Source organism: Numenius arquata, chromosome 2, assembly GCF_964106895.1.
Source record: "Numenius arquata chromosome 2, bNumArq3.hap1.1, whole genome shotgun sequence".
NCBI lineage: Eukaryota > Metazoa > Chordata > Aves > Charadriiformes > Scolopacidae > Numenius > Numenius arquata.
Window position 1 is genome coordinate 19,653,816 of NC_133577.1, and position 22,953 is coordinate 19,676,768.

Consider the following 22,953-nt stretch of genomic DNA (forward strand, 5'->3'; position numbering starts at 1 on the left):
GGAGAAGAAAGTGGTTAAGAAAAGACAGCAGGGATTTACTAAGGATAAATCATGCTTGACTGACCTGGCTGGCTTCCATGATGAAACAACTTGCATAGTTAATGAGGGGAGAGCTCTGAGCATCATATCATCTACCTGATTCTAGCAAGGCATTGTCACAATCTCCCAGATTGTTGATAAGATATGGTCTGGATCAGAGGACTACAAGATGGGTGGAAAACTGGCTGAACTGTCAGGCTGAAAGGGTGGTGGTTAATGGCTCAAAGTTGAACTTGACAGCTGGTTGCGAGTTGAGTTTCTCGAGGTCAATATTGGATCTGAAACTACTCAGTAACTGTATAAACAATCTGAGTAACAAGATTGAACGCATCGTCACCAAGTTTGTGGGTAATACTAAACTTGGAGGGCAGCAAATAAGACACAAAAGAGCCACTGCTTAGAGAGACCTGTGCAACAAGAATTACACGAAGTTTAATACAAAAAGTAAATGTGACGCCTTGGACATAAGACAGAAAATACCAGGAGCAACCTAGACTGAAGTCTGGCTGTTTGGATGGTAGTTCTGCTGAAAAGAACCTCGGTCCTGATGTGTAGCAAGCTAAAGTTGAGTCACCAGTGAAGGCAAACTGTGTCCTGGGCTGCATCAGCAAGAACACAGCCAGCAGATCAAGTGATGTGATTATCCCACTCCATTTGGCTCTTTTTAGGCCACAACTGGAATAATGTATCCTATTTTGGTGCCTCCAGTTCAAGAGAGAGATTGAAAAACTGGCAGGAGCCCTATGAAGGGACATCTCCACCAAGATGATTAGAGGATTAAAGAACTTGATGTATGAAGACAGGTTGAAGAGATTGGGTTTTTTTCAGTCTAGAGAGCAGGTGCCTCAGGGTGGATCTAATCACAGTCTTCCAATACCTAAAAGAGAAGATGGAGGTGCTGTCATCATAAGGATGCTGGTTGACAGGTGAAGAGGCAATGAGCAGAAATTCCTTCTGGGGAGAATTACCTGGCTGTACGGAGCAGAGAGGAGGAATCTTCACTGTGAGACCAAGTGAACTTTGGGATATGTTGCCCAGAGAAGTAGTGGAATCTCCCTTACTGGAAGTTTCCAAGATTATGCTTGACAAGGATCTGGATAACTCCGGATAAAGCCCTGCTTTCAACAGAAGGCTAAAAGGAGCACATGATCTCTAGAGGCCTCTTTCAACATAGGCTTCAGTGCTATTAGTTTTTCTCTGGAGTCCAATGTCTTGGTCAGTTCTGATAAAAATAACATATTTATTAAAAGAATGACTGGGTACCTAGAGTTGGAATTGCATAGCCTTGATAAGAGAAGGCTCAGGGTGGATCTTATCAATGGGAGTAAATACCTGATGGGAGGTACTACTTTACTGTGAGAGTGGTTGAACACTGGAATAGATTGTCCAGACAGGGTGTGGAGTCTCCATTCTTGAAGACATCTGACTGGACATGGTCATGAGCAGCTAGGCTCTAGTTGACCCTGTTTTGAGCAGGGAATTTGGCCCAGATGATCTCCAGAGGTCCCTCCACTCCTCAGTGATTCTGTGGTTCTGTGAAAAGAATTTTTTTCAAATGTTAAAAAAAAACCACAAAAAACCAACAAGATTGTATTGCTGTTTACATAAATCAGCTTTTATATTTAAATAGACTGCTATGATAAATGGGTGAAAGGTAAGGTAAATGTGCTGCAGGGTTAAAAAGTGCAGTGATCCAAGTCGTAAAGCTTCTAGTATGAAGCTTTTAGTACCTTTAGGTGGATTCATTATTCAGCAGACAGAAAACAGAGTTAAAGAAAAAAATAAAAAGTGCAGAAAATTGTGCTTCCAGCTGAACTAAATTCCTGATGTTCTAGTGTTTAGTAGCAGGGACATCTTTTAAATGCTTTCAGTGAAGTTACAATAGAATACAGCTCTGTTCCACTCTGCAGTCTCTTGTTAGTGTGCCTGGGCATCTTGAGTGTCTTTTTTGAAACTGCTTTTATTAAGGTTGCTGCAGATTTAACTACTTCTTGTTGAATTACTAGTGTGTTAACTGTAATTTTCCTTTCTCATAAAAGACCTACAAAACTTCTTTGTGAACTTCTTATAGCCTGTCAGAAGTTCTTGAGGCTTCTACTGTTAATAATCTTGAGTGCATTTTTAAGTGTATGGAGATTATTAAATATCTGTATTTCTGCCTTTCAGCAAGAGCACTTGCTATAAAGAGTATTATCTTGTGCTATAGTTGTATATTTCAAAAATAGAGACATCTGTGAGCTGCATCTTGGCTTCATTTTATATTTCTTTTTAACTTTAAATTTCTTCTGAAGAGAATATGCACATCAGTCTTACTGTTGCTATACACAGTATAGCTTTTTTCACCTTCATATCTGTGTGCAGAAAATGTTTTTAGAGAGGCACCCAAATTGCACTTAGATTTGTTATAGCTACAATGGCAGAGATCCTCATCACTAGCGTTGACATTGCTGTTTTTATTTCTGTGTATATCTTACATGTGTATGGTATGTGCTGTGTAATTACATGGAGAGTTATTTGTCTAAATACAGCATTTCTGTCACAGGCTGTTTCTCAGGTACATTCACTGGGTTGAGATTAATAAATTAGCAAAGTCAGGCTGTCAAATTAGGAAATGCCATGCAATGAGTTGCTCAAGTAAACTGAATTCTTCCCATTTGTGAATGTAGTTTGTGAATCTTTAGTTAGGCTTCTTCTGGGATACTCTGATATCATTTTGTGAACTGTCAGGACAGTAATCATGGAGTGAACTAACTGCTATGTTAGTTTGAAAAACCAAAAAATACTCACTGAGGAGTTCCAGGTTCTTGTTGCTGTACAACTAGTCCATCTCTGTACTAAGTGTCCTTGTCTGTTCTTTTTGTGTGTGTTCATCACTGCTGTTCAAAGGTGAATAACAAGGCAAATAAGACCCTTGCAGTCACTCACTGAAGGGGTTGAAGACCAAAGATTAGGACTTGCTGCCTTATTTTTTCATCTCTAGTCTCTAGGAAAAATATAATTGAAATTTGAGAGCATAAGTCCAATTTACTTATTGGGTATGATTGTTCTGATTGAAATGTGATTCTGTGAAATAAAAGATGATAACTATTTAGTTAAGGATTATGGTCATACATCCTCGTTAGATAACTGACTTCAATTAGCATGAGCAAGCATATAATAAAAAAGAAAAAAGATAATTTTTTGTCTTGGATACTCTTCAGGACTTCTTCAAAATGTACTTGGTTGAAAATGAGAATAGTGATAGATAAGTGGTCTTAAAATGTATCCAGTAACAAAGCAGGTTGGCTAGCTGCTGTTTTTTTAACTTAAATTTTCAATTCCTGAAGCTTAATTAGAGAGTATTCCTTTTGTTTGTGCTTAGGGAAGGCAGAAAATGGTATACATTAGTTGAAGGAAACTCATATTAAGGTAGCTAAAATAATTTACTTAGTGCTTCTGTTCCTAGAGAACTAATTTACAGGTAAAATTAAATTAACATTTTAAAAAAAAAAAGTCTTTTCTCTTCCTACTTCATATTCATTTCTCTCTTAAAGCCAATTTCCAAACTTCTGTAAGCCATTTTACACTAATCCATATCAGTTCTCATCTCCTGGGCCACTTTTTCTGCCATTGGAGAGAAGACTGAGAATCCTGTTTCTTGCTCTGTGCTGAAAGGGATCACTATCTTTTTGTTCCAAAGAAAAGGAAATGCATCATCAGCTGAAATCTGTCACTGGTTTACCAGCCAGTTTCTTGGAACATTTCTTTATCTTATTACCATTCCTATAATGACAGATTAAAAATTTCTCTGGAATTGTCTCTGTAGTTGTATTTTGATAATCCTGTGTGAATATTAATTATTATTCTACGGAAGTAATTAAGTTCTCAGTGAAGATGATGCACTTCTGACAGTGTGGAGGTAGTGAGAAATTAGTTCATCTTAAATTATAGCAATAAAAACAGAGGAAATGCTGCAATTTGCACACCATTTGAGTGCTCCTCATAAAGAGAGAATGCTGTTTCCTTTGAAACGTTACTGAACTGGCAGAAATTTGTGTGCATATTGCCCTGCTGTGCCTGCTGTCCCTTAACTTTCAGCTCCCCAGACTTCATTTTGCTGAGTTCTTTTTATAATAAAGCATTATATAGATGGCATAACTGATTTTTCTGATGGTGTAAGTTTTTCCAAGTTAAAAACCAAACCAAACAAAACAAAAAAACTGAACAAAAAACCCAAACACCAAAACCCAAAGGTACCCTTAGTTTTTTGATTGAATATGTAAAAATTAACTTTGAAGGCTGATGTCAAAAGATTAATTAAGTAAAATTAATCTTATGTATTTTTACTACAGGAGATAGCTGAATAAAGGCCTTCAGTGTCTCGTCTCCGCTCTGTGGTGTAACCAAAATTTCTCGGGAGAATGAGGCTTATGTAATCATATTGCATTCCTTTCTTTATCGAAGCTGCTGGGGAAAGTAGAAAGCTAGCTATTGTGTTCCAGGTGGTTAAAAATGGCTATTGCATGCAGGTGATGTTGAGCTTTTACATATTTCCTAAAAATAGGTGCCTAGATACAGAGAAAAGCTCAATTAATGCTTTTGCTTAAGTGAGGAGTGAAATATGTGCTAAACCTTTTGTAGGCACCAGAAAAATAAAATTTTCTGTTTGTTTTTCTCCTCTGTGAGTTCTCTAAGTGCTAGTAACAAAGAGCACTGCACTTGGTTTAAGTGAGGACGTAGTTCTGGGGCTCATGTTTCTTAACTGGGACTGTTTCTTAACAAACCATATTAACAGCCAGGTGAGGGTAAGGGCTAGATTTTACCACCTTTCCCTCCTTACCAGAAGAAAGGACAAAGAAGTTGACCAAGTTATTATCAGTTTTGAGGGCATTAAAGTGAGCAAGGTACATTTGTTGTAACCGAGCTGATGTTTCAGTTGAACCTTCCTTCGCTTTCTTGCATGTGTCCATGAATAATTTGTTATTTGAATCCTGTCAACGGCAGATGGCAAACTGATCCTGTCGGTCTGCCGTGCAGCACAGAAGAGAGTGTTCAGCAGTATCACAGACTCCACAGTTCAAGTCTGTACTTTGATCGGGTGTGTTGCGGGCAAATATAGCTTGAATGATTCCAGAGGATAGGTAAGAAAAGGATAATTTTGGGGAAGGATGTTGTGTCAGCATTTGGAACCAGTGTATTTGGAGAAATCTGTCATTTTGCAGTGGAGTTAATATCACCTGTGTGGATTGTTTTAATTTTTATCTTCTTTCTTTAGACCTCAGGATACCCATGGACCAGAACTGATACTACCTGCCAGTATTGAATTCAGGGAAAGCTGTAAGTAAATTGTGAAGTTACAACAGTAACCTCTTGACACGTTTTTCTATGGTGTAGTATTTCAGTCAGTTCTAAAACTTAAGGGTAACTTAGGTAAACATTGAAAAGAATAATTACTAAACAGATGATAGCTAATCCAGTAATATAATTTATTTTGTTGTAGAGGAGGAACAGGCACTTCGGGTATTGAGACAGGTTCATGCATGTCCTAATTGTAATTGCATTTCAACTCTTTATCTCCAGATATCCAAATTTAACTGTGGAAAAAAATATTAATCCCATCTCCTCAACAGTGCATTGAATTCATTCTCTTCTATACAGTTCTCCATGCCTTGGATAATAGATTACATCTCGGTCAAAATCCATTTTATATAAAATCTGATTAAATTCTAAATGAAAATTTAAGCTTAATTTTTTTTGTTATCTTGGTCCCTAGATTTTTAAGATCTCGGATCTGGTAGAAAAATACGGTACCAGAGATTGTCCAGAATTCAAATATTTCAAACTATATAGATCTGTGAGCAAGCAAAGGCAGATTTTAATAGTATAAAATTCCCTATAGGGAGCTTTTGTAGAAATAGAATAGACAAAAAACTTGCACATTCCTGTTCCCTTGAAGAGGCAAATTTTCAGCAAAGAAATAGGAAATAGTACAGAAATGTTTCCTGATGATCAGACTTTCTAACTTTATATAGAAGTGTGTTTTTATTGTGCCTAAGTAACTGTAGTACATAATAAACAATTTAGAGTTCGAATTCCTCCGAGTTGTTTCCCTCTCCCCACCACCTCCTCCAAAAAGAAATCCTCTATGTCCCAAGTTATGAAATTGTTTTATTTCTCTTTGACTTTATGATGTGTGTTTTCCTCTTTCTCTGCAGCTGAAGATGCCTTCTTATCTGCCATTATAAATTACACAAATAGCTCGACAGTTCATTTTAAGCTGTCACCTACCTATGTTTTATATATGACATGTCGGTATGTATTGTCAAGCCAGTACAGACCTGACATCACTCCTACTGAGCGTACTCACAAAGTCATTGCAATAGTCAACAAGATGGTGAACATGATGGAAGGAGTTATACAGGTGAGTTTCTCTGCAAAAACCTGTCACGGGAATTAAATGCATCTAGTAACCTTCTTAGTTTTTTTCTTAGTGTTTAACAAACTATTGTTAAGGGTCAGACTAATACTTGCGTTAATCGCCCATATGAAGGTTTGCTTTTGTGTCGGTGAATAATGTGAGTGGTAAGAAACTCTCACCTGAGCAATGTGGGAGGTTGGGGAGGGGCTGTAGCTCTCAAGATACATTCTTTGACAAGAAGTTACTCTTCTGTTCTCCAGAAGAACAGGTTAGATGTGGTTGTTAAAGTATATCATACAGATAGCGGTTGTTTGCACTGATGGATGCTTGAAGTGAACAAATTAAAAAGAAACATGACCTTTTAATTTTGATCCCATTACTTTTACAACTTCTATAACCACAAAAACGGTAATAAAATTGGGCTTTTTGAATTAAACTGACACAGTTGCTTTATAAAGAGAAATATAAGTTCTCAAATGTTCCAACACCCTATATATAGTCTGATGGTGCTGCTATTACACATGCAGGACTTCTACAGAAGCACAGGGGGAGTTCTGTTTTGTGTAGGAATGCAGGATAAGATCCGTTGGATTGTCTGTGAAATTCGACAATACCTTGTATTGTGTAACTGTTGATAAAGTGTAATGGTCATTTACTGAAAAAGGATTGCTAGTTCAGGTATCCTCACTAAGTAATTAGTTATTACAGTAACTGATTTGTCTGTAGGTTTTTCTCAGAGGAAAAATTGAAATATATTTCTATATTTATTAAAAGACTTACTGTTGTTGTACGACGTACTGCCACAGTAGCCCGTACAGAGCAAGGACCCTGCTGTGCAAGGCACTGTGCAAGCATAACAAACGCATCAGTCCTGCTTTAGAGAATTTACGATGCAAGTGTTACACAACAGGCTGATTAAGGGAGAAGAGGAAAGGAAACAACAAGAGAGTGGCATGAAAATCACAGCAAACCAAAACTGTTCAGGTTTTGGAAAGATTTAATGTAGTTTTAAGTAGGGAGAATGTTACAGCTCTGTAAACAGTAACAAAAAGCTCCCACCTTTCATAAGAAAGAATGGGAGAAAATGCCAGCGTGGAAGACACTTTGCAGTAAGAAAACAAAGGCTAGACTTTCATATACATTCTGAAGCTGCTGAGAGGCTGAAAGGTGGTTTGAATCTGAAGTGATGAACCAGTACATTGCTTTGAGTCTTGATGCTGTGGTAAATGGATATTTGATAAAATTGAACAGGTTCTCCTATTTAAAAAAAAAAAAAAAAAAGATCTGGCTGTGGAAGACTGATTTTGTTAAAGTCAGAGGGGAGACTATGGCAGTAGTGGAGAACATGAAATGCAAAGAGCCTGAACATAAGCAATTTAGTTGGGAGAATGGAAAGTAAACAAGGAAAGGGTAGGCTTCAAATATAAACTGGAAGTTACAGGGCCAAATCAAAGAAGGTCACTTAGTTCATGTAACTAACATAAACTAGTAGCAATGACCCCCAAAAGACTTGGGTGACAGGGCTGGGTATGGTGGCAAAGCCAAGTCCAGCCTTGTGGTTGTTGCAAGCAAGTGTATTTTATATAATTCTGCTAATTATAATTTGGTAATACTGTTAACAGTATTACAAAACTGTTAACAAAAAATGTTTATTTGGACTGTCCTTTGGGAAAGGCCTTTTCTACAGCCTTGCAACTCTGCAGTCGCAATCTAATCTCCAACCTAAAATTTAAGGAAGACCTCAACAAGGAAAATGTGGCTGCATTTGTCGTTTGTGAAAGATGTTATCTAGATGCAAGAAATAAACTGAAGAGAGTTGGGGGTTGAGGAAAATTGGGAGGAGGTTTTTCCAAATGTCATGCTGAAGAAACTGGAGGAAAGGGGGAAAATTACAAATGTGATGAAAGAGTAGAGCTTCAGTGAATTTCAAGGCTAATGGGCTGGAGACAAAGAAGGGTATTGATTCTAAAACTTGACCAGGACAATGTCATTACCTTGGACCTGTCTTAGAGGAGTATGAAGAGTATGAGCTAAGCTAAGTCAAATCACTTCATCCAAGTGGTAGAATGGGTGGTTATATTGATGGCTGTCACAGTTAAACTACCGTGTAATAGGTCGCTGGATCACAATAGCTTTTTTTGTATGTCTCGACTGTAAAGGTGCCTGCCCTGAAAGGGATCTGAGGGTGTGATAGACGGAAAAGACAGATGGGAGAAAAGGGGAGAGAGGCACCCAAAACAGAAGTAGAGGGAAGGTGCACAAACTGCTGTGCTGTACTGTGGGTGTAAAATAAATTATTTAGATCCTAATTTTGCCTGTGTCGATCATAAGGAGACTTGATAGCTTTCTGAAGTTACTCAAGAAGTACTTGCTAACAAATTAGGTGTGTGACTTTCTGTAATCTTTGCATTAGTGTATGCAAATATTATAGAAGACTTGATATGAGACAGGCATAAAATTGGAGAGATCAATGAGAAGGCTCAGTGCTTTCAATAAAAATCTAGGAATAGAAACTTAGTTCATACAAAAAGCCAGTTTTTTGTATCCTGATCATTATTTTTTCCAAATCATTCTGTAGTGTTTCTCGTCCTTTGCAAATTTTAACATTTGTTGATAGAAGGAGTATCTCCTTTCCTTCTGTGCCAACACATCTTCACTCAATTCAGAGTGCCTTGGTTGAAAGCGAGAAGAAAGAAAAAAGCAGTAGCAATTAGTGTTTTTTTTTTTTAACTCTAACTAAAGTTATAATAGTAACAGCAAAGAACACCTCAAATTTTTTTGTGTTGCAGGTGGGGGAGAGTGATATGAATAGAAAGCCAAAAAGAATTAAGTAATAGCTTAGTTGTAAACAATCAGACAAACTTATCTGGTGGGGTCTTTTTGTTTCCTTAACTCGGTGTAGCTTTTATGTACCAGCATTTAAGCAGCTTAGAGCAGTATTTCATTTGACTCTCTTTTGTTGTTTAAAACAGTCTTTTGTTCTTTAATTGAAAAGCCATGTATTAAATCTGTCCTAGGTGTTTTATGTTTTTTTGTTTGGTTGTTGGTTTTGTTTTGTTTTCTCTGGTGGGGATTTTCTGTCCCCCTTTGTGTTTGTTTGTACATTGTCTTCATTGCAGCAGTGTGGGCAAATAGCTCCCTGGATCTGTTACTTGGATGGTTAATTACCCTGTTGCCTGCAAAAATTTTTGCAGGGTTTCTGTGGTGCACTGAGCATGGAATAACCAACTACTCTGGGATGTCAACTAGTAATAGAGCATTCCTTTAATTAATTGTGACACGTGGGCACTTCAGTTCTTAGCTGTTGTGCTACTAGTCCTACTAAAATAATTCAATTTTAAAAGGGGCTCAGTTGCATTGTAGCTACTAATTAATGCATCTGTGTGTAACTGTGAACATAAGTGTTGTACCTTCATATTTAGTGTTTGATTTCTAAAGCTATCATGATTGTTCACAAGTTTCTTTCTTCTATTCTGTTTGATTTCCTTCGTCCGTTTTTCTCCAGGAGGTAGACCAGGTTGATCAGGTAGGATATATTGCTGGGAACTGATCCTAGCTATGTTGGCTTAGCTCAGTTTCTCATGCTGCTTCCATATCAAAATACAATAAACAGCTGGACTTGAACGGTTCATAACACTCATTCAGCAACTGGAACATGCAGTACTAAAATCCTTTTTTGACTTTGCAACTTTTACGGCATTCCATAATTTCTGCTTAACGCACTTCAATGTGGATATGAAATGACCAAAGTTCTTTTTCTTCCCTTTATTTTCTTTTTTTGTTGTTTGTGGTTCCTATTCTTTGGATTTCATCTGAGGTTGCCTGGCCTGGCATTTGTGGTCGGGAGTTGGTGAGATAGATCAGTACTTGATACTGAATCACCTGGTATCAAAGCCAGTGGGCGCAGTATCAGGGTGGCAGTGGGCAGTAGTGAATACGCGCTTAAAAGTGCACAGACTACCAGATACTGCATTCCGCTAAGCTCTTAGCACTGTATAACTAGATGCTTATGCCGTGGCTTTATTGATATTGGCACTTTAACAGAATTTTGTATGTTCAGTGACCGTGTTAAAATTAAACTTACCAGTTACAGCAATTGCAATATTACATGTAAACATTTTGCAAATATCTGGTATCTGAGATATGTTTGGTGAAATGGGAGAAGGTACTGGTCTATCTTTTGGAGCCTTTTTAAGCTGCCGAGCTTTATCAGAAAACTATTTCCCTGTATTATTTCTTGCTTCTTTGTGCTTACAGAAACAGAAGAATATTGCTGGGGCACTTGCCTTTTGGATGGCAAATGCATCTGAATTACTGAATTTCATAAAGCAAGACCGAGATCTTAGCCGAATTACTGTGGATGCACAAGATGTTTTGGCACACTTGGTTCAAATGGCATTCAAGTAAGGCTAACAAACTTCTGTTTCACTTAACACGTACTATGTTTCGGTGGTTTTTAGAATAACTTCACATTTTTTTCCAAATTTTAGGTATAGCAATGATGACTTCTGTGTATTGTTAAGTATCTGAAAGGAGGACTTATAAGAGAGGCTAGACTTACTTCTTTAGACATGTATTTTGTTTTATGAGTATGGATCACTGGGCTATGCAAGGAGTTTCATCTGTTAACTGTTCTTGTGGTAGTTCAGGCTGCCAACAAAAATTTTAGGGAAAAGTTATTTAAATTTAGTTTGTGTTGATTGCTTTTTTTTTTTTTTTAATTTAACCTTTCCATATATCTCCATAAAAACTTTGTTTTTGCTGTTAATGTATAAATACATAGGCTTAAATATTTATGGGTCTCTACAGTAATGAACCTTGTGCTCTTCAAGGGCTTCTAATGATGTTAATAATATACTTTAACATAAATAGCAATTTGCACAGTGGGTTTTTTGCACAATTATTTCTTAAAAATGGAATGAAAGGTTTTGGCTTGGGGTAAAATCAACCTATGCTAGTCAGCTCAGGCAATTACAATACTGATTAAAAGAAAAATTGAATGAAGTATCCAATGGGAAAGGAAGTCCTCTGAGGAAAGGATCCTCAAACAAAGATAACAACATTGAGTGAGCTAGTCAACAAGAAAGGCTTAATTTTTGTACATATTTAGATATTATATTTTTCCCCAAACAAGTATTGAACAAGTTTTTCTCAGTAAATTTGAGTCTCTGAAGCGAATGTTTAGAGAAGTCCCGGTGTACCTTGGGTGACTTATACCCCACCCTCCTCCACTTGTAGGATGCCTATTTTAAATATAGTCTTTATGTACTTCTGTAATAGTGCAGAATATAATCTTTCTTTTTAGACTGTGACAGGATTGGGAGACATAACCATGGTTTAACTGTTTGGCTTTAAGGAGGGTTATCTTGCTCTAAAGAGCAATATGTAATATGTGAATGTGGTATGTGAAACCTCATCATTGCTTTCTGAACTTTTGAAAGGTATCAGAGAAGCACCAAAGCACTTTGTATGTGGGTTTTTTTTTTCCTGTTGGTGATTTGTGGGAAAATAGCTTATACCAAGTAGCTATTTTGTCACAGTCTTTCAATTTTTTATAGTACCTCAAAATTATTAGCTGTTAATGAAGCTCTATGCCTTTTTGCCACAGGTCAGTGTTTTGTATTGGTGTCTTGAAACAACTCTTTACTACTTCAATTTACTAGATAGTCATTGAAGACAGAATATTTCTGTGGCTAGGAAGGAATGGCACTCTGTTTTTCCCTGTATGCTATGAGCAGGCCGGATGTGAAAAGATATTTCTGAATTTTAGCTGTGTGTGAATTCTCCCCAAAGTACACTGTAACATGGAAGATTTCAAATGGATATATTAAACTTTTGGAGAACAGAACTGTGGAATATATATTTAGAAGGCAGATAAAAAGGACAACAGAAGCATGAAAAGAAAGAAATCTGCTGTGAAAATGTTATTTGATGGTGACAACTGGCATAAACCAAAATTGAAATTGCCGTGGCTTTTGTTTTCTAGCAATTGAAGGTATTTCATTACAAATGTTTCCAGTGAAACAGAAAGGGGAGTTGTAGAAATCCATGAGATGTTTTCCTTTAGATATATGTTTACAATTTTATTCCCTTTTAGTTTCAGTTCTTAACAGAAAATGTATAAATGAATTATCAAAAACAGTGTTAAAGGAAGTATTTAATTTTTAGAAGAGTATTAGAAGAGAAATACAAGGATCAAAAAAGAGTTTACATAGAACACTAGGGCCATTTCAGGATCTTGTGTATTGGCTCAGAATAGGAATTTTTTTTTTTAATACTATTCTTGATAGATTTTAAAATAGAGAAAAGTGTATTTCTGTTTGGAAAAATAGTTTTTGCAGTCTTACAGAACCAAAGTTTTTCCTGACAGCATCTCTTTATGTAGCATGTGACCCTCACTTACAAGTGTGATAGCGATACTGCTTTTAAGTGACTGTGTTTGTTCCCCGACAACCTCATTCTTTTTTCCAAAACTTCTAGGAAACATATGGGAGAACTGAGTCTCTCTGGCCTTTTAAAAAGTATTATTTGGTTCCCTATAGTGACATACCTAACACTGTAATTTCAGGAATCTTGTAATTTGATAGAACTCTTTTCTTTAGAAACATTCATAATGAACACATACAGGATTTTAAAATTTCTTTGTTTTCCTTACCTTTCCCTTCCAGGTACCTGGTTCATTGTTTGCAATCAGAGCTTAATAACTACATGCCAGCGTTCCTTGATGATCCAGAGGAAAATAATCCTCAGAGGCCTAAAATAGGTTAGACTACTTGATCTTTTCTTGTATCTTCTAAACCATGCAATTAACTAGTAATAAATAGAATTTTTCTTAACAGTGATATGACATTTACAAGTTGCCCTAACCCCTGAGAAATGTATGGGTCAGTTTTCTATGGATGATAAGAAAGGACAGGAATGACAATCAAATGATCTATATTTGGTTTTAAAATCATGGAGTAATTTAATTTGCAGAGAAACCTCTGGGTGTCATCTAATCCAGTGTCTTGCTTAAGGCAGGTGCAACTGGATCAGGTTGTTCAGGATATTGTCCAGTTGAGTACTGAATCTCTGCTGAGGGATGGAGATGCCATAGCATCTCTGAGTGAATTGTTCCAACGTTTAACCACCCTCATTGTGAAAATACTTTTCCTTTATCTAATTGGAAGTTCCCATCTTGCAATTTTTGTGTTGGTTTGTGTGTTGTTCTCTGCTATCTCTATGCTTGTTTTGAACCCTCCCATTAGGTAGATGAAGACAGCAATAAGCTGTGCCCAAAGCCTCCTCTTTCCCCAGGATGAACCAGATCCACTTCTCTGTCCTGCTCTTACATCCTTTTCTCCAGCCCCCAAATCATCTTGGTTGCTTTCTGCTGAATTTTCTCCATTAAGTTGGTATCTTCCTTGTGCTGGGGAGTCGGAATGCTGTGCTCCAGCTGCAGTCTCACAAATGCTGAATGCATAGGAGGGATTGCTTCCTTACCTTCTGCTAGCTTTACTGCTGCTAACTTCACAGCTTAGTATGCAACCGGCTGCCTTTCAAGCAAGGACACACCGCTTAATCACATTCAACTTGATGTTTACCAGGACCTCTACATTGTTTTCAGCAGGGCTGCTTGTGATCCAGATGTACAGACTTATTCCTTCCCAGATGCAGGACTTGGCAGTTGCCTTTGAACTTTATGAAGTCCCTGTCAGCCCATTTCTCCAGCCCACTGAGGCCCTTCTGAAAAATACTGCTGCCCTTCAGCATACCAGTATTTCCCCCCAGCTTGATATCATCTCTGAATTCACTGAGAATGCACTCCATCTATCACTCAGGTCATTAATAAAGTCATTAAACAGTATCAGTCCCAGCCTCTGTCCCTGAGGGAAGCCACTAATAGCTGACTGCCAACTGGACTTCATATCCACTAACTCCAGTCATCCAGCCAAATATCTACCTACATTATCATCTGCTTATCTAGTCCTTATCTCGGCAATTTCATGATAAGGATGCTACAGGAGAATCTGCCAAAGTACCTCCCAGGTACTAAGGTTAAGCTGACTGGCCTTGTAGGTTCCTGCCAAGGATCACTGCCACGATACTTTTAATATGATGGTGCTCTGCAGCAATGTCAGCCTTCCTGGGCTGTTCCTGTCCCCGAGAGCATTCTGCTCACGTGTGCTGTCCCACTGTGTCTGTGATCGGGACTTGGTGACTGTGCTTAGACTTCTAACGCCTCGTTATTTTCCATGCTGAACACATTCACGCACAGGCCCCTGAGATAGGACTCCCCCCTCTCCCCCCCCATTGTGCTTTTTGTGGGGAAAGTGTGAGCCCCTCCTACATTATGTAGCATGATGACTAAAGAAGAAAATGGAAAACGTAAAAAATATTCAAGTTTGAAGGGATTAACTGGGATAAAAGGTTAGGAAGAGTTAAGAAGATACTGACATTCTGAATAATTGAAGTAAAGATGATCTGCAGTGCTATTAAGTACAGTCATTCTGTTCAACTATGAAGAGTATTTATACAAAATTCATATATACTTCCTGGTCTTTTGGGTATTAAGCTTGCTGCAATTGCTTTGTTCCTGTGTTGAACAATGAAGGAAGGTTTTACTGCCCTGTACAGTAAGAGAGAGAACTTTCTGGAAAAGTAACAAACTGACACTGGAATAAGGGCAGATTATGTCCATTATTTCAGTTATTTTTGAGCTGCTCTGTAGATTTCTGTCTTAGAACATAGAGATAATTGTTTTTTTCAGTCACAATTCTGTGTTTCAATGCTAAAGAAATTAATTTGGTAGTCTCTTCAATAGACATTTCCAATAAAAGTATTACCTTAAAAGAAAGCTTAGAGATAAATGTTCTACTTGCATGAATATATTCCAGTAGGAAACATAAAAGGATGCTTGCTCTTGGTGAAGCTAACAGGAAGACCCTATTGCTTCTTATGTAATATTTCAATGAACTAATAATGGGCAACAGGAAATTCGAATAATATTAAAAAAACCTGATGTGTAAACAGGAGATGCATTCTGCAGTTTAAGTACATCATGCAATGCAAATAGCTGTTGCTGAAATTTTTTAATACACTTTGATATTTAATTTCAAGGAGCTATGGAATAATTGCAATATGCATTTGAAACAGTGGGATATAAAGTTTTTCACTTATTATTAAAAAATAATGAAAAAATGAGTTTACTCAAATGAGGACATGATTTAAGTGTCAGATATAACCAATGATATACTTGTATACTAAATATTTCCCTAAAAGAATTTATTTTCAGGAGTTAAAAAACGTATTTGTTTAACATAGTTTAGTGTTGCTCCATCTTGAAAACCATGAAGCAATAAATTTATTTCTGAAAGTCTGTATAACTTAAATACGTATGGGTTCCAGCTGGCATTCACCAACCTGGGTTAGGTGTCTCTGTATTATTATTTATAGCCTAAAGCAGTTGTACATTTCAGTATGTGAATGTGATTTACTTTTTGTTTTATCTCTGTAGATGATGTGCTGCATACATTGACTGGAGCTATGTCCCTCTTGCGACGATGTAGAGTGAATGCTGCTCTGACTATACAGCTCTTCTCCCAGCTGTTTCATTTTATCAACATGTGGCTTTTTAACAGACTAGTTACGGCCCCTGATTCAGGGTTATGTTCACATTATTGGGGAGCCATTGTTCGTCAACAGTTGGGTCATATTGAAGCCTGGGCAGAAAAACAGGGTTTAGAATTGGCTGCTGATTGCCACCTGAGCAGGATAGTGCAGGTGAGTGTATTTCTGATTAACACTTCTCACATAATTGTATATTCAAAGAGAATATTTGTATATTCTCTGTTCCTAGAGAATAGTATGTGGACAAGTGTCGTTTGTGTGAACCAGTCCTGGAACACCGAGGTAGCATACAAACACAAAATATGTTTTCAACATCATTAATATTTAAGTTACAAGTGAAATCAATAATTAGTGATTTTTAACCAACATGCTCTTCAGTTTCTGTTTATAAGACTGAGCTATAACTATGCTCAACAGAGACAAGAGTAGCTGAAAAATTGATATGCCTCATTTATGATGCATTTAGTATCAATTCACCTCATAGGTACAGGAGTTATATTTAGTGTGGTTGTTGTGGGGATATTTATGTTGCTTCTGTAACAAGACTGGCTTCTGGCTTTGTCTTTTTCTCTCTCTCGTCTAAAGAAAACTCAGAAACAAGGCTTAAGGTTTTATTCTGGTTTGGATTTGTCTCCTATGACTTTTGTTTTTTTCTCTCTCTCCTAGGCAACCACATTGCTTACCATGGACAAATATTCGCATGCAGATGTTCCAAATATTAACAGTACTTGCTTTAAGCTGAATTCCCTGCAGCTCCAAGCTTTGTTGCAGAATTATCACTGTGCTCCAGATGAACCACTCATCCCAACAGTAAGTCTCTTCTATCACTTACTGTGCTGTTGAACATACCTGAGGAATATAGAGTTAAAAGTAAAAATACTTGCTGAAAATCGCTATCATGTTGTTGATTGGTTTCACATTGTTCTAAGAGTCAGGGTGGACAATCGGCTCTCTGTACAATAAATATCAGTGGTATCAGCCTGCCTCTGACCACCAGCTTTGGTGGGTGTACTTCACTGCAACTTGAGCAGGATATTACCAGAAATCTCTCTTACACCAAGTTAAAATGTAAGGCAACCCTGTGTGTTGAGCATACCCAGAGAGGTGTCACTGCACCTTACAGCATTTGTGGATGAAACTCAGTAAGGTGGTAGAGGAGAAGTGCACAGAGCACTCCCAAAAGCTAGATCCATGTATAACCACAAGGAACAAAAATTGAAATTTTTTACTATAGAAATCAAATGAAAGAAGCAGGAACATTAAGCATTTTTACATGTGGGCTGTAAAAATCCATGAATCTTGAATCTCTTCATATAAGCAGCAGACAGATTGTCCTTTGGACAAATTGATACATGGAACATACCATACATACATATATATGTTGTTTACAGAACTGTTTTTTATCTTGATATTTAAGATATAACTGGCTATTCTAAGTTTTATGTGTGGGAAACATACTTTTGGCAGAAGTCAAAAGTGGTTTTGTGTTCCTTGCAGAACTGTAATCATAAGTGGATGAAAACTCTTAAGGTAAATCCTGATTACAGGATAGTTGATTGATCTAAAAAAAATCTTAAAAGGTGAAGACAATCTAATATTTATATAAATGAATGTGTTGCCTACAAAATCTGTTATTAATACCTTTGGATACATCTCTTTATTAAATCAAAGGTACTAGTACAATGGTTCTGAAGGTGTTAAGGGGGACCTGTAACTTGGATATATTTTTATATATTGGCTACCAAACCAAAAAGTCTTTCGCTGAAGAACATAGCTTAGATTTCCTGTTTACACATAGATAGAATTCCACAGTTTATTATTATTGTACTTCAGGGACCTTTAAAGAAATATAGTGCTCAATTTGACAGTCGTTTTTGTGTCAGAGGGAGAACTAGAATATGGCTAGTTTATCTTGCTGTGGTGCAGTGGTATTTGGGTCATCTTTCCTGTGAAAAAAAGAATTGTACACTCAAGCTCTGACTTGTTGCTACTAAATCTGAAAAATTTCAAGTCTTCAAATTTGTTCAAAGGAACATAACTGTATCCTGGGCCGCATCAAAAGAAGCGTGGCCAGCAGGTCAAGGGAGGGGATTCTGCTCCTCTCTGGTCAGACCCCACCTGGAGTACTGTGTCCAGCTCTGGAGCCCTCAGCACAGGAAAGACACGGACCTGTTGGAGTGGGTCCAGAAGAGGGCCACAAAAATGACCAGAGGGATGGAGCCACCTCTCCTATGAGGACAGACTGAGAGAGTTGGGGTTGTTCACCCTGGAGAAGAGAAGGCTCTGGGGAGACCTTATCGCAACCTTCCAGTACCTAAAAGGGGCCTACAGGAAAGATGGAGATAAACTTTTTAGCAGAGCCTGTTGTGATAGGACAAGGGGTAATGGCTTTAAACTAGATTTAGACTAGATTTAAGAAAGAAATTTTTTACTATGAGGGTAGTGAAACAGTGGAACAAGGTTGCCCAGAGAGGTGGTAGATGCCCTATCCTTGGAAACATTCAAGGTCAGGTTGGAGGGGGATCTGAGCAACTTGATCTAGTTGTCCCTGCTCATTGCAGAGGGGGTTGGACTAGCTGACCTTTAAAGGTCCATTCCAACCCAAACTATTCTATATATTATATTATAGAATTCTATGATTCTATAGTTCTATGATAAAGGTATTTACGTATACATACTTTTGTTTCATGTAATTCTTTTGGCACCTTTTATGGTAAAAAGGCCCTTCTTGAAGAGCACTTGTAAAGACAGACTGTATTTTGGACTTGATTTATCTGATTTCCCCCTTGAAATTTGCTGAAACTGGACATTCTCATGAGAACACTTCCATGGTTTTGTCTCAACTGCGTTCTACATTGTGATCCAGCAGTAAAATTGTTGTATCAGGCTTACAGATTCTGAGTTACATGTTAGTGTAACTGGGGTGAGATTAAGACTGAACTGTTAAGCTGGTTTTGGGAGCCAAGTAGAAGCTGTAGAAAGAGACTGGAAATCTCACCTGAATTTTTGGTAAAGCAAATACATGTAGTAAAGGAATCTATATGTAGTATTTGTAGCAGCTTCAGATATATTAATTGTAGTAGTTCTGTCTCGATGCCAACAAAATCACACATCTCTGGGGCGAGTTGTCTTCCAGTAAGAATGCTGGTTAACTAGAGGTAAAGATACTGTTAAGTAGTGATGCTGCCTGCTCCTTCAAACATAGTGATGCGTCAAACCTGAGGAGATTTCTTGGTTCCTAAGGCAGAGCATGCAACTTGGAAGAGACTGAGTGCTCAGAGAATTACTACTTACATCTTTTTAAGAAGCTGCTGTAACTATTTTTTTTATTTCTCTTAGCTGAATGCTCTCATGCTAAAACTTAGGCCAGCTTAAGGCATATAAGGTAACAGAAAAATGGAGGAACTGTTTGAGGAGAGAGAGAGAAGAGCCTTTTCATTGTGCACTCTTTTGAGTAATTTGGGATAAACAGAGGACTGTAGAAACACAAAGTGCTGCTTGGACCTGTACTTTTTGTGAAGCTGTTAGGAGTTTGATTTTTATTAACTTCTGAATTAATTTTCCTCAGTTCATACGATCTGGTGATGGGTACGCTACTGAAGTCTTACAGATCTCTCTAACATGTAGTAGGAAGACTATTGTGTGCTACATGCAACCACAGTAGCTACATTGTGAAAAGTACACTGGTTTCATAGAGCTTTTTGTGATATTAAACAGAACAGTTGTGCACCAAATGTAAAAAAAGTTCCCTGCTGCAGCTTCAGTGCTCCTGCTTTTGTGCTTCTACAGTGTTATTTAAAAAACAGATACCTACCTTAAGGGATCCTTCACATTATACCGATCTCCCGGGAAAAGTAGAATTAGATTAGTTCTATAACACTTCCAAACTATCACAGAATCACAGAATGATGTGGGGTTGGAAGGGACCTCTGGAGATCATCTAGTCCAGCCCCCCTGCCAAAGCAGGCTGCACAGGAACGTATCCAGGCGGATTTTGAATGTCTCCAGAGATGGAGACTCCACCACCTCTCTGGGCAGCCTATTCCAGTGCTCTGCCACCCTCAAAGTAAAGAAGTTCTTCCTCATGTTTAGATGGAACTTTTTATGTTCAAGTTTGTGCCCATTACCTCTTCTGTTGAACTGTGGAACTGTGTATGCCATTGATCCTCTGTGGGTATATGTGTCCTGATGGAGCTGAAAGTCCTGGTTTAGATTAGCTGTCTGTTTTCTTTCTATACATTTAGTCTTACAGAAATATATATATCTATATATACACACTAAACAAAGCGTCAAAATTTTAAACCCGCCAGTGATTCCACCTCTGTACATGCATGTTCTTTGCTATATATTTTTAAATGCAGCTCTCATAGCAAGTAAAAATATGCACCACAAGTTTTGAAAATACTGAAGTAAAAATAAATGCTTCAGGTATATTTCCTAACTACATAATCTGTGGGATTTAGTCAAGTAAAGCAATGCAGCATATTGACTGTACATAGTGCAGTCAAGGAAGTTTTATATCTCATAATTTATTTTCCAAATTCCTTTTTGTTGCACTCTTAATATTTTCTTAATGTTAGTTTTCTTTTCCTTAATGAAAATTATCCCGTTAAAGTAACAATGTCTGTCTTTCTTCCTTCTGTCCAGGAATTGATAGAGAATGTAGTAACTGTTGCAGAAAATACGGCTGATGAACTTGCTCGCAGCGATGGCCGAGAAGTCCAACTGGAAGAGGATCCTGACTTACAGCTACCTTTTCTTTTACCAGAAGATGGCTATTCCTGCGACGTTGTCAGAAATGTTCCAAGTGGTTTACAAGAATTTTTAGATCCACTCTGTCAGAGAGGTTAGCTCTTCTGTTGTTTTACAATGATCTTCTATTTTTGGTGTAATGAACACAGAATGCAAAACATATTTTAGTTATATTTTAGTTAAATGTAAACCACTTTCTTTTTCTTTGTATATGTTTTAGTTTTTCTAGACTCTGTTCTTCAAGTGTTTACTTTTGCAACCCATAAAAAGTATGCAGTGTTTTTTAATCGTCACCCTTTCTCCCTGTCCCTATCATTCACTTTCAAGGTTCTGAATAGGCAGTGCTGACTCACTAGCACCTCTTGAAACTTTGTTTTGCATTCGTTCCAGAGCTTTTTTTGGATTTTGGTGCTAACAGCAGCAAAAATTTACATAAATTTAAATTTTGTAATACTTCCAACAATTTCACAGTCAACTTACTTTTAAAGCTGATGTGAATTAAATCGTTCAAGTCACTGTTTTTTTTACTCATCAGCTGCTTCCATATAATATTAAAAAAACCCACAAGCTTAAAATAGTTCGTTTAATGTTCATCAATGTAAGAATGTATGGTTTGGGCACTTGTAGTTCAACAAAATTTCAGATGATTAGAGAAGTCTTGTGGTTGGACGAAAGTGACCTAAATTTGAGAAAGTAAAGCAGAGGGAGGGGGTCTGTCAGAGAATTTACATTGAATGAACAAGTTATGATCCTTATCTTGTGATACTCAATTTTATTAGTAGTGGTTTTGTTACATAATTTCTTAATAATTTTCTGCTTAAAAAGCAGTTGTTTAAAAATTTCCACAGGAATATCATGTCAGGTAGGACAGCAAAGGAGGCTGTCGACAAAGCAGACTTACTCTATCCTACAGTGAAATTTCGCAGTTGTTGGTTCCAACTTAGTTTATAGAAAAGCTGTATTCTTGCATTTAAAACAAATAGTAGGAAACTGACTGTTTTGAAAGTACAGCAAGTTTCAGAGGATGTAGTCTTGGGACTAAAGAAGACTAGTAGAATAAAGTTTTTAATTAGTAATTATAACATTTGCCATACAAATGTCTGTATAGTTATTACAAGCGGGGCATTCTTAATGCATACATTCCAAATTTTACTTTTCAGGTATCCCTGAAATTATGCTGAGGGACTGGTTTGCAGTAAATCAGTGTAAGCTGAACTGCTGACAGATGGTCCTTGTGAGGAGAATCTCATCTATTTGAATGGAGTGATTTGTAATTTGACTGTGATGTGGATTCTCACTGTCCATGATTTAGGAGATAATGTTGGATATCTCTCAGCTGCTGTGGCTCCTTTTCTCAGAATTCTAGGAATTGCTCAAATAAGAAAAAACAAATCAAAGAAAAACCCCACTTGCATAGTTGCAATAAAAAAAAGTAATGAGTGTCCAGGTGAAGTTTCACCTCTGCCAAATCTATCCTGAGGCTGGTTAGCTAGACTCTCTGCAAAGCAGAAGATTTCTGTGGTGCTGACCTACTCAGAGTTCTGGTGGTTTGTAGTCTAAAAGATGACTTGGTGTTTCATGTCTCTCTTGAGTCTGGTTGGTACAAGCAATACTTTGCAGCCCAGGAGTTTTCTATGAGGTTGTAGTATTTTTAAATACATATGTTTCTCAAATGCAGCAGCTATACAACTGTAGGATTTTGTAGTACCATAAAATTGCATTGAAGCATGTAATAGCATTTAAGATCCAAGATTCAACCTAGTAGTGAGTATAAAAAGATAGATGCTGCTATTTGGTATTTTCTTGTGGCAGGCTATTCAATTTTAATTTGTTGAGAAAATACCATGACTATGTTGATGTTACTTTCTCTTTTAGGTTTTTGTAGGCTGATACCTCATCCACGGTCACCAGGCACATGGACGATATACTTTGAAGGTGCAGACTATGAAAGTCACTTGTCACATGAGAATGCTGAGCTAGTAAGTATTGATTCACTGAATAATTACCAAAACTGATACCTTGGCAAGCCATTGTGTTTTATGTGATGAGTTTTAATCCTTAGTAGGAAGAACAGATTTCATCATTTAACATGTAGTTCATTGGTGATTTGGTGAATTTCAGGAACTATTTGCAGATTTTTGTAAGTCAGTGCTTTT

The 22,953-nt window shown here is 37.3% G+C and overlaps 1 protein-coding gene across 6 annotated transcripts in view; it reads left to right on the forward strand.

Annotated features, from left to right (window-relative positions):
* The window catches only part of AFDN (afadin, adherens junction formation factor), a 133,337-nt gene that overhangs the window by 64,235 nt on the left and 46,149 nt on the right, over positions 1–22,953 (forward strand). For 3 of the 6 annotated variants that reach the window (XM_074169036.1, XM_074169033.1, XM_074169037.1), the window contains 9 exons: positions 5,294–5,355; positions 6,234–6,439; positions 9,942–9,962; positions 10,694–10,839; positions 13,105–13,199; positions 15,933–16,198; positions 16,712–16,855; positions 20,693–20,891; positions 22,673–22,776. In XM_074169036.1, the coding sequence (XP_074025137.1) occupies positions 5,294–5,355; positions 6,234–6,439; positions 9,942–9,962; positions 10,694–10,839; positions 13,105–13,199; positions 15,933–16,198; positions 16,712–16,855; positions 20,693–20,891; positions 22,673–22,776 (1,243 nt within the window). The remainder of the gene's footprint in view (positions 1–5,293; positions 5,356–6,233; positions 6,440–9,941; positions 9,963–10,693; positions 10,840–13,104; positions 13,200–15,932; positions 16,199–16,711; positions 16,856–20,692; positions 20,892–22,672; positions 22,777–22,953) is intronic. The other 3 variants (XM_074169034.1, XM_074169035.1, XM_074169038.1) reach the window with 1 other exon arrangement.